Source organism: Metopolophium dirhodum, chromosome 1 (assembly GCF_019925205.1).
Source record: "Metopolophium dirhodum isolate CAU chromosome 1, ASM1992520v1, whole genome shotgun sequence".
NCBI classification, from domain to species: Eukaryota; Metazoa; Arthropoda; class Insecta; order Hemiptera; family Aphididae; genus Metopolophium; species Metopolophium dirhodum.
This window is the reverse complement of record NC_083560.1, coordinates 112,459,051-112,475,657: the sequence shown is the minus strand read 5'-3', so window position 1 is coordinate 112,475,657 and position 16,607 is coordinate 112,459,051. Positions and strand designations below refer to the sequence as shown.

Sequence of the window (16,607 nt, the reverse complement as noted above, 5' to 3'; positions counted from 1 at the left end):
AAATATCCATATGCAATTTACACACATTGTATGGCACACAGGCTTAATTTAGTTGTAGTAGATATGTGTAAAGGAGTTAAGGTATAGAATGTTAAAATGTTCAATTTTTAATAAATACTAATTATAACAAATTTAAATTATTTTAGTGTGCCCGAAATGTATTTAACACACTGGAGATACTGTATGTTCATTTTTCACGACCATCGAACTGTTCTAAGCTAATTTCAATACAGTCTAAATTAGAGTTAAGAAAAGACAATGTACTTAGAATATGTGACACACGATGGGTATGCCGATTCAAAAATTGTGATGCAATGATTAAAAATTACCCTGCAATATTGAAGTTTTTAATAAATGAAGTTGAGGAACAAAATGATAAAGATGCAGTTGAGGCTATAGGTGAATTAATTACGATTAATTAAATAATTCTATAAATTCATGTGTTGATAAATATAATATTATTGTTAATTCATATTTAAAATTGCTTTTTGATTGGGGTAACATTATTGAAAGACGTTCTTTGTATAATTAACATGCTTAGTACTACACTGCAGTCAAAATCCGCTATTTTAGGAAAAGCAAAAGAAACCATTAATGGAGTTATAAAATCTTTTGAACAATTAAGATGTGAAGATGAGTTTTATAAATTTTGGAAAAAAATTGAATTGATGACTGAAGAGTTTAATATAACTTTACAAATTAATCAATTAGGTATAGTTATTAGTTATAGTTATAATTTGTAAATAATTAGTAATTTTTTTGTTTTCATATATTTAAATGCTTCTAATTTATGTAAAAATATAATTGATTTAGGATCAAAACATAAAAGAACTCAGCCTACATATTTGAATTATCACCTACAAACTGTAACTGCAGATGAAGAAGTTGAACAAAATTTCTCATCAGTAAGCGATTTTTGGAAAATAACTGTATATTTTCCAATAATTGATACTGTGATTGCAAATCTTAAGTACAGATTTTCAGAGAAAAACTTATCAATGGCTTGTTCAGTTGATAACTTTATGAGTTTAAACTATGATGGGAGCATTGGGAGCCTAGAGTTCATCAATCATTATAAGGTAAGGTTAATATAAATTCTAAAGTAAATTTTAATCATTACTAAACACTTATTTATAATTGTATAGGATATTTTATATGTAAAGATTGAAGTATTAAAAGCTGAGATGATGGTTGTTAATAATTGCCTACCACCAAACTTTACACTAGAAGATTTGAAAGATAAAGTAAAAAAGATTCCTTTTTAAATTGCAATCACAATTCTGGTAAGCTCTGCTACTTGTGAGCGAAGTTTTTTGACAATGCGGCGGATAAAAAACTGGCTAAGATCAAGTATGCTTCAGCCAAGGTTTACCAATTTATCTTTGCTGAATATTGAAAAAAATTTATTAAATTAGCTTAACACTGAAACTATTTTAAATAAATATTGTATGAAACCTAGAAAAATTATGCTAATTTAAAATATATTATATATAAATTAGTTATTTACTAACAAAATTATGAAATTAAAATGTAATTATGTTATTGAAATTTTAGCAAAAAAAAAAGTATTATAAATTTATTTTCTTTTATTTATGTGAAGTGCGTTAATATACGTTTTAAAATTTTGAGTTATCGAGCATTGCAGGGTCATGTGTAGGGGGTGTGGGGGGCGAAACCATGGCTCTGTGGTGCATTCACATATTTAGCACCCCCTGTTTTAGAGGTCTAGATGCGCCTATGATCAAGATGTTCATGGATCATTTATTAAGGAAACAGTGGGTATCGCTTGTAGATATTCCCTTTAGAAACCCAAATCGTTTATTAGAGAAGAATGAGTTTTTTGTCTAGAAATGATATAATTCTGTATATTATCTATAATTCTATATATATAAAGGAATTTATCCTCCTGAGGGATCAACATAGAGCCCAAACTACAGGGGGATCTGGTTTAATTTTTCAGGATGGATTAATATTATAATTTCACCGTGCTTTAAGAAAGGATTTTTGGAAATTTAACCCCTAAAGGGGAAATTATGTGGTTGTAAGTATACAACAGTAGCGCCATCTATAACGCAATATCTAATCTTAATTATTATTATTATTTTATATTTATTTATTTATATTATTAAATTATTATTATTATTGATTAGAGGTTGTCATTGGCCATATAATATAGGCATAGGATATTGTTTTTTGTTCAGTTATTTTCATATTTATTTATAAAAAATGTCATCTATTGAAGAAAATTCTGTGAATGGAATGTTGACATCTCAAATAGTTGTACCAATTATCGGTGATGGTGCCTGCCTTTTCCGTTCAGTTTCCTTTCATTTGTATAACACTCAAGAAAGATGCCAAGAGATCTGAAATACAATTGTTGCATATATCTCTGATAGTTGGAATACCTTTGTTAATATGTCTTACAATTTATATGGTGAAACTTTTCCACTGCTGAAGATTAAGTTCATGATATGAGCAATTCTACTGTCTAACGGTGGTTACCGCAAATTGTTTGCAGCTGGCCATATTTTCCCATATGTATTTGAAATTTATTATAATAATAATCTTTATGCTAAATTTGGTGTAGATACCAGTAAAAAGATGGAAATATTAATAGTGGGAATTTTGATGATGTTTATTTATCTATTTTTAATATTCTTAATGTTACAGAAAATGTAATTGTTACTTAAGAGGGCGACTTGTCTATTTCTAATAATGTTAGTGTCACAGACAATTTAATTAATAAAAGTGAGAAGGTTGCTGGGCTAGATGTACAGATAGACCTCGAAACAGCCAAGTCAAGGAAGCTTAAAAAAAAAGCCGAGAAAACCATTTTTTGGTTTGAAAATTAACTGCGAAAATGGAAAATTATTAAATTAACTGGTCTTGCATATGATTCCACAATTGTTATAAAAATTACATTGGCACTATTAAATGGAAAGGCGAGACACCTGGCATGTGCTGCAATACCTGCAATATAGGTAGAATAAAACTCAATACCTTGCTACAGCTACCAGAACCGTTACGCAGTTTACTTGACGTTGACCATCATGTTCACGATCACTTCATTAATCGTACAAGGAAGTATAATGGTTGTTTTCAAATGACATCGTTTGGTACTAAACATGTTGTTGAAGAAAGTTTTATGCCATTTTTTAAAATTCAAGGCCAAGTCTACCATTTGTATGGCATTTTGATTCAAAACACTCAAGAAAACCCAACATTTTTACAAATATATATTGTTGGCGAAAATGAAAAAGAAGTTCAACTTAGATTTTCTCTTTATCCAGAAGTAAAACGAGCATTAGTCAAACAGCTACAAAAATATGCTGCATATCGAAAATAAGTATATTCGAGAATTTAAAACCACAGTAGAGAATGCAAGTTAACATTTTACCAAATTTAAGGTGGTGATTAACGCAGATAGAAAACCTGCTAATGGATGTGAAGGCTGTTACAATGCAGCGACGGCTAATGAAGTACCTTTAGTAAAAGTTAGAAAGGAATTTGAAAATAGAGATATTATCATTCAAAGCCACGATAATCGACTACAACGGATAAGTGAATTAAACAGGTCCTATGACGCTCTTCAATAGCCTCTATTGTTTTGTTATGCAGAAGATGGATACTCGAAAGTTGTTTCACAGAATAATACTCAGAAGAATGCAAATAAAAAATTTCCTCTTAAGGATAAAACTGTGTCTGCTTCTGATTTTTATGCATACAGAATTATGATTAGAAAAGAACTACTCAGTTCTGAACTAGATAATCATTTGCTTCGTTATGGACCATTTTCAACCAATATTTGGTAGATATATACGCAAAAATAGACGGAAAAATTAAATTTCATCAGAAAACATAAAAAAAAGCTTAGAGCAGATTAATATATTAATTTAAAAGAAGCCGTTGGAAGACAAGATGTTGAAGTTGATCAACTTGGTACATTAGTTGGGTTGCCATCATCTTTTATAGGAGGAGGTCCACGATATATGCATGAACGATCCCAAGATAACAACTAGAATTATTAGATATTATTTTGTTCTTATAGATTTGTCCACCTACTTCCTTTTAATCATAGCTTATTTAGAGCGAAATAGTTTATAATTGAACATACATGGTTAATATTTAGCAAGGCTGGGCAAGTTAACGATTTTTTTTAACTCGTTAAGTTAAGTTATTTTAAAATAATATAGTTAAGTTAAGTTAAAAGTTACTCGTATTTTTTTTCGTTAACTCGTTAAGTTAAGAGTTAACTTTGAAAAAAAAACTAACTTAACTTAGTTTAAAGTTAAAAGTTGCTAATTTACAAAAATAAAAAATTCCAGACACATAATATGGATTATTAGATAGTTTTTCTTTACGCTCAAGAAAATAACTGGGGAAGTCTAAAATGATACATCAAAGCAAAAACCCATTCAAAAATTTGCATTATTCTTCAGACAAAAATTAACTTAATTTAGATACTTTTGAAATAAAATTAACTTGAAGTTAACACGTTAATCTTGAAAAAAGTAACTTATTAAGTTAAAAGTTAATTTGAAAAAAAAAGTAACGAGTTAATTAACTTAATTAAAATTCACTTAACGTTTTAACTTAATTTTAATTTTTAACTCGTTAAGCCCAGCCTTGATATTTAGCATATTCGCGTTTCGGTAAGTGTCAATTCCATGCTGTTCGTTGTCGCGTCTCTGTTTACCCACCAACTTACATCGTGAGGCTGTGTAATGAATTATCTATATATTGAAAGTAGGTGCCGTCATACGGTCGTTGTCGAAAGCGTTTATTTGGTTGCCTACCCTTGATGCCTTGTATAAATTATTAGACTAAGACCGGGGCCTCTCCACTGGGAGTGATAACCCAAACTTGTTTTTGTATATAATTCACCAAAATATTTATTCAATATTTAATATTTAGAAAGATATAATCGATCTTTGGGTGATAAATAAAAAAAATTATTTATCAAAGTAAATCATGGTTTGAAGAATTACCTAAAATAATTAAAACTTATGATAATACTAAACACAGAACAATTAAAATTAAACTATCTGAAATGAATAAAAATAATGAAAATTAATTGCTTACAAATATTTGAAATTACGATATTACAAATTCTAAACCTAAATTTGAAATTAATGATATAGTTAGATTATCTTCATTCGCAAATGTGTATAGAAAAAAACTAAAAACCGATTAGACTAAAGAAATATTTACAATAATTAAAGTTATTAAATCAAATAAAGACATTGATGGGAGTATTTATGAAGAGGAGTTACAACTTTCATTACTATAAATTAGATCATGATTTTAAAAATCATTTGAATGAGGTGGGCCATGTTTAGTGGTCCACCTTAAATAAAAAGGTGGGTGATGTTGTATAACCCACTTATTTTGAACTAAGTTAAAGATGTTGATATAGAAAATAATAAATCATTTGAAAATGTAAGAGGTTAGAGGTGCAAGAGTTACATAAATGAATCACTTATCTATCAATGTAAATCCATCTTCGTTATATTCTGGTAAATTTTTACATAATTCCATAGCTAACTCTTTTTGAATATTTCTACCCATTTTCAATTGTTTAATTTAATGTTCGTCTAATTCGTGTCCTAAAATATTATTTGTCTGAGTAGATAATGATAGCTATCGGACAACATAAATTATCATCGTTCTTAATCTGAATAATATTATTTTTTGTTTTTATATTTTCTGATAAATTTATTAGTTTAGTTCGTTTTAAACATTTTGGTATTTTTACTAATTGAATATGAAAAATTGTTTTGGTAGTAAAAATTGTTTCGTCTAAAGTTAATATGTAAGAAATCTTGTTAAAATATTGTCCGATATCATTCCAGTCAATATACAACTCTTTAATTTCGGACTTTCATATTTCCTAATATACTTAAAGAATTATTTTATTCGTTCCATTCTTTAGTATTATTATTATTATTTTTTTTTTTTAATCGGTATTCAATTTTATAAAGAATCATCAGAAAATAAATTATAAACACAATTGATTTATAATTTGTATCATTTTGTGATCTTTTTATGTTAAAATAAATTTACTGATGTTTTCTGATAAAAAAGGGGGGGGTCCAAAACATGTATATTGTAAGTTTATTGAATTTAGGTTATGATATTTGGTTAAAAATAAGGTATTGAAAAAATGTTGAGGGGGTCCAGACCCCCTGGACCCCCCCCCCCCTCAGATACGGCCTTGTGTATACCTATAACTTGTCATTAAGGGGTTGCAGCCGATGAAAAAAAAGTGACTTTTAGACCAATAAGCTAGACAAAACTGGAAGAATTTGGTTTGATTTTAATTTTTAAAACTGATTATGATCGATCAAAAAGTTTACTAGGGAATGATCGATGCGATTTTGAATATTTTTTTTTTCAGCTATTATATCCAAGAATAAAATTATGATATTTTTGTATTTATATTATTCATTATGACACTAACAATAATTGGAATATTCAAAATCGCCTCGATAATTCCCTAGTAAACTTGTTGATCAATCATCATCGGTTTTCAAAATTAAAATCAAACCAAATTCTTCCAGTTTTGTCTAGCTTATTGGTCTAAGTCACTTTTTTTTTCATTGATTGGAGCCCTCTCAAGGTTTATTTTATGATACAGAATTTAAATATGTTGAAAAACATTATAACAAACAAAATTAATGTTTAGATTGGTCAAATCTTCATTAGTGTTGATTTTTGACAAAACCGGCTGCAGTTCCCTCAAGTAGGGAGTCAGTGTAAGGTATAAGTTAAATTTAAATTCAATGATAAATCATTGCATAACATGAAAAATGATTCAAAGCGAAAACAGTGTCTATACTAAATTAATAAGCACATTTTATAATATAATTATATTAATATATTGGTATATTTGTTATATTTATATTATATGTTTTAATGTAATATAGAAAGAAAAAAAATTAGTTTACACTAAAAATTGTTTAAAGGAAATCATTTTATGCGTACACATAGGTTTACAAGAAAATTATTTTAGATCACATTATCATTATTCATTAGAATTAACTAAGTTATACTGACATTTATTTAGCAATTTCCCTTGGGTTATGCAGTCTAAAATCCATTTTTCATGAATATTATTGTTCATTTGTAGTGTATAACCAACCACTACATTTGCAATAGATTCAGTACTTGTACAATGGCCACCACAAGCATGCACCAATCGTCTTAAGAGTTTGGCTGGTGATTCACAGCTATCTGATATGTATATCCTACCAGCGTTATCAAATATATTAAATTTCAACGCTGAACCAAATATTGTATTACGACGTATTTGAAAATCCTTAAAAATAAAAAAAACATTTTTATAAATATTTATTTGAACATCTATAAATAAATAAAATACAAGAGAATTAAGAATTTTTACTTTGACAGGTTCAGACAAATCTGAAATCAAATACTGTTGATGAGATAGCCATTTTCCAATTGAGAATGATTTGTGTACCTTAACAATAAAATAATATTACATTTTTTCAATTATGTTTTACACAAAATATAAAAATATAATGTCACCGATATTTTGAACAAAATAAATAAAACAATAGTGTTATAAAATTGCAAGTTATTAAATTAGTCTTACCCAATCTTCAGAGACAATGATACAGCCATAAGCCATTGCAAATACAATATCTAATGATTGATTAAATTGTGATTTGGTAATTAAATAAGTGGTTGTAGGTTTCACTTTAGTATGAAAAATAAATTTTCCTAAGTTTTGTATAGATGCCTTTAAAATTTTTGCTTCACTGTTAAAACAAAAAATGTTATAATACATTATTATTATTTTTTAAATAAATGTATTTTATTTTTAATTTTACCTTTTTATCATCCCTGTATAGGCGATTGATTGTAACACTATGTCATTATCTGCTAAAGATAATGTTGGAGTCTGGATCATAGAATTCATAGAATTTAGGGACATTATTCTAGAATCACTGTCTTTGGTTTGAGTTGGAAAATCACCGACTTCAATGTTATTTAAATCCTTATCACAAGGAAATAATAGCTTACGAAATTTTTTTCTAGCTTCAAAATTTAAATTTAGTCGATCTTCAATTTTAGATATTTCACTGTGGACTTCTTTAGAAATTGTCTTCTCCTTTACATCAGGTGTGAGATGTTTTCTTATTATTCTAATTGACATTGGTACATCTGATCCATCAACTTGTTCATCTGGTTCAGGAATAACATCACTGTTTAACTCTTTACGTAATTGAGTTGATAATATTTGAACAACATCAATTGAATTGTAAAACTTATGCTGAAAATAAAAACAATAAAATATTAAAACAAGTATAACATAAAACAGTTTTTTTTAGAATAATACATACTATTGGGATAAATTTCACTATTCTAGTGTTAGGTAACAACAATGTAAGTTATAACAAATATACAAAACAATTTGTTAGTAAACCATATTACCATATGACATTTTTCATGGCATTGGGAAAAAATCACTTAACTAAGAAAATTAGTCCCCGAAATAATAATAAATCAATTTTTATTCTTTCTGAATGGTTTATAATAATTTAATGATTAAATAAAATATATTAGGCTTTATTGATGTCCACTTAAGTATGCATTATCTATAAAGTGTTATAATATAAATTTTAAACAGGTTCATATTTTAAAATAAAGATAAACTTGTTTCCTTTCAACGTATTTATTATTATTTTGGTAAAAACTAAGAAAATCAGTGGGTCTGTATTTAAATGCCCTTATAACCATACAAATATGCTCTAAAAAATAGCCATACATTTTTAAAGCTTATGCTATTTAGTTAATTTGCTAACTTAGTTATAGTTGCACACTTGAACTAGCAATCTGCAGGTGGCGTGTATGTAATCAATGTAATTCAACCCCTCTCCCCATCATAGAAATTCTGTGATGGAATCTAACGTGTACATATTGTGTGGACTTGATATGAATGAATTCAATTTTCCAGAAATGAACTTGAACGTGAATTAAGTTCTTATTTATTATGATCATGAACATTTTTGGTTCGTTCATTGAGAAATTAATTTTCATTGACCATAGTTATATTTATAACATTTAATAAGTTTAATTTATATAATAATAATAATACATTGGTAGACATAGTCAAGAAACTTTAAATTTCTTGAAGACTTTTTATTACTAAAGAAAAAAACTTTGAGTACAAATAAAATTATTTGATCTACAGTTGTCGGTTGCGTAATCAATAATTTGTTCATTCTATCTCGTATTTATAGTCGTTGGTCGAGTTAATTAACAACATATTAAAATATATTACTCTTTATTATGGCGAAAGTTTCCTATAGATAACACAAAAACATAGACAAACCATACATAAATACTATTATGCACAGCTAATATTATAAATACATATACATCTCAACGAAAAAAGACCAAGTAATTTAATTAAATCATCAGCTTATTGATTATTTCCATGGCTGAATAAGTTATTTACCCATAGTTATTTCTATTTTCACATTTAAATTTCATATTATTAACTATAGTTTGTGACACAAAAAATGACCGCCCCTGACCGCCACAAACCTAGCAGCCATTAAATTTTAATAGGTGCGGCACTAATTAACCTAACCTAACCAAATTCAAATTGGATGAACTTGAACTAGTTAGTTTTTAAAATGAACTTGAATTTTTTAAACTAGTTGATATTTAATGTCTTGAACTTTAACTGGCTCATTTTTAAAAATAACTTTTCTATCACTGTAAAAATGTATAGAAAAGTAAGGCACAGTGGTTCATGGCACTGTGTTGATGTCAATATATTTAATTACGCATGTTGCATTATTGCCTGTAGCGCTCATCAATAATGTATGTAATATTGCGTCATTTATTAATATTATGAACCCATTTGTTATAGTTTTGTGAATTTTTTATGTTTTAAAATGTGTTTGAATTATTGATATTATTATCATTATTATTCTTATTATTATTATACGTGATACCCACAAAAATGGGTTGTTTAACTAATATAATAATTTTTCTCTATGGAAATTTTAAAAATAATCTGATAGATATTTTTATTGAGCAACTTAAAAAAAAATTTACCTAACCAAAACACAAAGAAAGTAGTTTATTTTATTTGTTATTTATTAATTTATTGTTATAGAATAAGATATTTGTTTTATGTATTAACAGCTAATGCAAATAATTTTTTATTTGCTATTTCTACACAACTTATTAGTATTTTAAATAGAGAAAATTGGAGTAAATTAACAACTAGCCAAGTCAGAAATAATAAATAGTTAAAAACTTGTTTATGAATAAAAATAATAAGTGATAATAAATAGTAGTGAACAACATATGAACTATATAAATATAGGAGTGGGGGATTAAAGTGCTCTATCCCTTTAAGTCAAAACACAAAATACTTGTTTATCATCACTCATTTTGTATAAATACCATTTCTCTAGTTATAAGCAAGAACTTTATGGTGTAATTAATACATACAATTTAATTTTAATTTTAGATAATACATTTTCAAATTCAATAAAAATTGTGCTCATAATATTATACATATTATAATAATCGACGATAGTAATATACTGAATGAGCTGTGGCTTCATTTGAGACGTCTTTGGAATATAAAATAGTGCAACATTGTGGGTAAATCTAATAGGTTGTACAAATTAATATAACATACATTAGTAAGTTGTTGTAATGATGTTGATAGACTTACTTGTTCGAGCGCAGTATTTTTTTGAGGGGTTTCAATGATAGGACCTTTTTTTTTTTTCTTACTACAACTCTTCATCCTGCGGTTAAATTGTCTCATAAGTTTATCACAGTGTGATTTAAATAGAATTTCACGTTTGACATTATCTGGTACTTTTTTTTTATATTTTGAGCGTTTCTGAAAAACAATATATTTATTTATTTTCCAAAAGATAATAGGTCCCACTAACAAGTTTATGTGGGGCCCTTGACTTCACAATTAACAAAAGAAAATATTTCAAATATATATGGTAGGTATGAATTAAATACAAATTATTTGAAGTAGGGCTGTTTGATTATTTTGACTAATTAAAATATTCTCTGATTAACTGTCATTTCATATGGTCGATTGTGTCATAGAATCGATTAAACCAATTCATATTCCATGTGCCATCATATACACTCGATTTTATTTTCGTTGTTATCTGAGTTAGTCAGGATATCAAAAATGTTCAGGTCAGGATCAAAAATGTTGTTGACGTAATTTATAATTTAAATTGACACAATTGAGTATTGACCACAATAGCTGTATTTTTCTTTTTAAGACATTGAACTTTAAGTAAGAGTTTTGTTTAGAACATTATCACAACATTTGAGTGCGAGACCCCTGCCAATTATGACATGTCTAAAAAGATATTAGGCATTTGGAATAAGAAATATCCTTTAGGAATTAATCCAACAAAGGACAGGGTCTTTTAGAGGTAAATTAGAGGTACAATCCGGGGAGGAGCTCAAACAGGGATTTTGAGATTTACGTTGGAAATTTTTGTTTGAAAACGATTGAACAGTCAAAATTTTTCCGGGAAAAGCCGGATAATTCAGCTAGTATTTAATAAAATTTCAGTAACAGATGTTGATGATTCATTACCACATCTTACAAATATTTCAATAAATTTAATCAAAAATAGTAAAACTAAATATGAACAATAATTTAATGTAGACTGACTACAAAAAAACGGTCATATGGGTACAACTTTAATATTACATTTTAATGATAATTGGAAGCTTCACATTTGGTGAAAATTTAAAAAAGCTACGGTCATTAGTTTTTGAGTTACACTTAATTGCATTTGTCAAAACCTGGTTACAACACTTTTGAAAACTACTAACATTTTTGGTATTTTTGTAATGGATGTGTTTAATTTTAATTATATAAAACCATTGTAAAACGATTCTGAGCGAAGACTATCTGTCAGTCTATGTTACCAAGTATATTTTATGCTATTATTTATTTATTTACACAGAACGGGGCCTTATGAAAATTATATTTAAAAACATAACATGTATATACTTAAAGTAATCAAAACAATATAAGAAAATTATGAAGATAACAACACAAAAAAATTGATTTAAAAATAGTTTAATTCGTCATTCGCAAGACAGATTTTTTATATAAATAGTTAGTTGCACACATTGGGACATGGAATGGAGAAAACTGATAAAAGTTAGCACTCGGAACCTTAAAGTTAACCCTAGATAATAAAAGCTCCCCACAGTTTGAATATAAAAATTAAGTTATCATTGATTTTTCTGTAACTTGATGTCTCTAAGTATTTAAGTTCTAAATTTAGTGATCTTAATAAATGTTGTCAAATTTTTAACTTTAAATACTGTGTATATATTTTTAATATTTTTAAACTGCTATTATAACCATTTATTAAGTATGATGTATTTAACTTTTTAATTTTTTAACCCAGCCAATATTTTTGTATATATATTTAAAAAAAAAATATAAAAAATTTTAAATGTCTATAATATAGCCCGCAAAAAGAGTAAAAATATTTTTAAATTATAAGTGTCTAAAAAATGCTAATATATCTTAACATTTGATGACATTTTCAAGTATCTACGGTACTTTTATGGCCATTCATTTTTGAATTACAACAAAATAAGACATTTGTTCTATGGTAAACTTTTCTGGTTCCATTAAACTTTCTTTTCTTTTGTTGTTGAAGGTAGAAAAACATGAGTAATTTCATACTTATTTTTCAATTTAGAAATAAAAAGAAACATTTTTATGAATTTTCAACACAAAATCAATTTTGTTACAAACTTATTATAAAAAAGTATTGAATATTTCTGATTTTAACTTCTCAAAAGTACCAACTCGATACAATTTACTATTAGAAACAATCCTCAATGTTGAAAATCTAATGAATTTCTACTACTTTTCGTATATACAAAAAATATATATACTGTAAAATAAATGCATTCAATGCTCCGGTTGAGACCATTAAAAAAAACTGATTTTCAGGCTGGGTTACTCATAAAATATTTTAACCGGACATGTCCGGATTAAAAAAAAAATGTTCAGCTTGTACCTACATCTAGTATATAGTATACACCTTATCTAATTGGTATAATACTGCAGACAGAAGAATAATCACTAGGTAGCAATGGCTAACAAAAAATATGTCTGATTTTAAAACCTATTAAATTATAAAAATTATGTAATGCTTTTATAAGTGATATTTTACGACAAGATGTGACAAGAATATGACAAGATTTAACAAAATCATAAACAATGTAGAAACAAGTGAAAATTAATTTAAAGAAAACAGCATGGGAATTCATGCTACTCAGATAAACAAGTCAATAGTGAGATAAATAGAAGTCAAAAAAATTAATAATTCCATCAAGTAAAAAACCAATGGCACCTAACATTATATATTATGTAAAATGCATTAAACTGTGCACATGACATTTAAATGTACAATATAGTTTATTATTACCTTAATGTAAAATTAATTATATATACTTACAAAAACTATCCTGGATATTAAACTAGGATCAATGTAAGATCTGCTGAATATTATAATAGTACAATCTATAGTTTTGTAAACAGTCTATTAAGGTATAAACAATGAGTTTCAACGATACAACCATCAAACTGGATTTTGTGTAAATCCATTCTTTATAGGTTACTATACCTTGTGGGGTAGCTCACAAAAATCAAATAATTTTTAAAATATAAGGCGCAATTCATAAGGACTTGTATCAATTTAACCAATGTAACTAAAAACACGAGCGTCCATGTGAAACGACCATAAGCTAATTCATTAATTGAGTAATCAAGTTTTCAACCATTTTTTTTTTTAATTAATTGTAGGTAAGTACATAATCATAATCAATCAATCAAAAAAAAAAATTTATAATCAAACTGCCCTAATTTATATATACAATTATACCTAACATCTTTACAATATTTTTTCAGCATACAATGTTTATTTTGCATTACTAAAAATGTTGATAAAATTGTAGTGATATTGAAAATTAACTAGGTACATAAATTAAACATTGAAAATTACTTACTGGAATAATAATATTCCTTGGTGGCGGTGGTTTTGTGTATTTTTCCATACCTACAGGCGGATAGTCAGCTAGATCCAGCATCTTATTAGCTGAATAGCTATATTCCATCCACCTTGCTGAAAGCAGTGGGATGTTACGTTCAACTGCTTTATTATATGTACTACGATAGCCATCACAGAACATAACATGCGTAACCTAAAACAAAATTAAGACAAATTAAAAACAATTGTTTAAGAATGAATAATTTATCATAGGTAATATTTACTTTTCGATTGAATGTTTTTTCGACTTTAGCACCCATACTAATGAGACGTTCCTTAATGCTAGAAGCAGAGCGTTCATTGTCGATTTTATAATCAACAAAAACAAAAAATCCTAAATCATAAAAAAATTAAAAATTAAAATTGTTTTTAAGCATAAGAAATAAATATAAAAAGTACCTAATATGTTAAAAAACTTTAAAAACATTAAAAATAAAATAAAAATTCGTACTTTTAAAAAAAAAACCACTAGGTTACCTATTTAGTATAATTTATATGATATAGCAGCTAATCCCACACACTTTGTTGCCCGTTAAATGTACCATCTTTATACGACTCAAACTTTGTTCAATTTGTCTTTTAATATTCGGTGTATGATGTACAAAATGTATCTTAATTTTTCCGTCGCCCGGAATAAAAATTCTGATTCGCAGCAGTATATTAACAGGTAGGCAATCTACTTGTGGTAGATCGCAGACCTCATACTGTTTGTACGTAAGTGTAGGATTTAACTCTAAAGTATCAAAGTAATATCAAGTTTGTCGTATTCCACCTATGGTGGATTAATATAATCAATATTAATATACAAAATCCTAACTTAACCTAACCGTACTAATATCAGATTAATAAAAAAAACCAAATTTAAACATTTTTAAATTACCTTGTCTTCTTCCCAGAGGTCTAATCTACACACAAACATTCATTTATATATATTTATATATATTGACAAAAAATAATAATACAAATCAACAAACATACCCGATTAACCAATAAATAATACACTGTTGCACCACTGTTGTATTTTTTACATCCAGATTTCCTACTATTCTGTTGGATTTTCCTAAAATTTTCTTTTGTAAAAACATTCTCCTGGTAATTACGAACATCTTAAAAAAACTGAGCCAAATCTGACCTACTGTTCTCAATTGATAAGGTTTTATTAATTAAATTTGAGTCTCGATAACTCAAAAGTATTTTCATTCCCCTTAAAATTCTAGCTATCAAGACCCAACTGTATTATAACTAAAAAACCAAGGCTCAGAATTAACGAGTTAAAATGTTAAAATTAAGCTCGAAATTAAGTTAATTAACTCTTTACTTTTTTTCAAATTAACTTTTAACTTAATGTTATTTTTTTTAAGATTAACGTATTAACTTCAAGTTAATTTTATTCAAGATTATCTAAATTACGTTCATTTTTGTTCGAAGAATAATGCAAATTTTTGAATGAAGTTTTTACTTTGATGAATTATTTTAAATTTCACCAGTAATTTTCTTGAGCGTATAGAAAAACTATCTAATAAACCATATTAGGAGTCTAGAATTTTTTATTTTTGAAAATTAGAAAATGTTAACATTAAACTAAGTTAAGTAACTTTTTTTTCAAAGTAAACATTTAACTTAACGAGTTAACGAAAAAAATATAAGTTACTTTTAATTTAGCTTAACTTTATTATTTTAAAATAACTTAACTTCATGAGTTAAAAAAAAAAGCCTTGTAAATAACTGATAAGAGTTTAAAATTCTACCACTTTTTAAAAAAAAACCTGAATTAGTATTATAAAAACACAGGTATGTTATCGTGATGATTCTATTATTGATTCAAACCAAAACTACAAAGTTAAATTTTCAATGCAATTTTAGACAGCTATACTCTATTCAGAATAAGATAGATGGCCAAATTTTGCGCATGAGCGTGGCTTCGTTCCAAAGCTGTGCCTCGCATGCCAGTGTTGGTGGAAGATGCATCTGACTGCCACCGACGAAAACTGGTCACCATCCAGTACCTTTCTAATTCTGAATATAATATATACTATATACTATACTATGTACAACTTTCTGAACATGCAAACTTGTTTTCATTGCTTTAAAACATTTCTAAAATACAAAATACAGATGAACTTTGACTATGAAAAGATGTCCAACTTGCACTTGTATCAGACAATAGCTTAACTTCTAATATTAATTCAGTTGAATTGCATGATAAAATAACAGCTTTTCAACAATTCAATACTATAAATCATTTTTTTTTTTTAGTTATACCCTTAAACCATTATAGTTTAAAGAATCTTTAGAATAGATTAGGTAGTTGCGAGCCGTAAATGTGAGTGGTCAGTGTGTGGCATAATGAGTCATTCCAGTAAACACCTAAATACAGTACGAAAATAAATTTGAGACAATATCTCGGTATTCTGGGCGGTGTGCTTAGAGAATTTGAAAGTTCTTGCGTTATGAGACCCCTCTCACCATTCATATTTTTATTTTATTTTATTTATT

At 27.1% G+C, this 16,607-nt stretch overlaps 1 protein-coding gene across 4 annotated transcripts in view; it reads right to left on the bottom strand.

Annotated features, from left to right (window-relative positions):
• LOC132933848 (uncharacterized) overlaps nucleotides 1-16,607 on the bottom strand; it is a 29,104-nt gene that overhangs the window by 11,167 nt on the left and 1,330 nt on the right. For 3 of the 4 annotated variants that reach the window (XM_061000118.1, XM_061000120.1, XM_061000121.1), the window contains exons 2-8: nucleotides 14,336-14,445; nucleotides 14,071-14,265; nucleotides 10,724-10,897; nucleotides 7,854-8,296; nucleotides 7,616-7,781; nucleotides 7,403-7,480; nucleotides 7,057-7,318 (exon numbers count right to left, since the gene is read on the bottom strand). In XM_061000118.1, the coding sequence (XP_060856101.1) occupies nucleotides 7,057-7,318; nucleotides 7,403-7,480; nucleotides 7,616-7,781; nucleotides 7,854-8,296; nucleotides 10,724-10,897; nucleotides 14,071-14,265; nucleotides 14,336-14,445 (1,428 nt within the window). Of the gene's footprint in view, nucleotides 1-6,862; nucleotides 7,319-7,402; nucleotides 7,481-7,615; nucleotides 7,782-7,853; nucleotides 8,297-10,723; nucleotides 10,898-14,070; nucleotides 14,266-14,335; nucleotides 14,446-16,607 lie in introns of those variants that run through there. The other variant, XM_061000119.1, reaches the window with a different exon arrangement.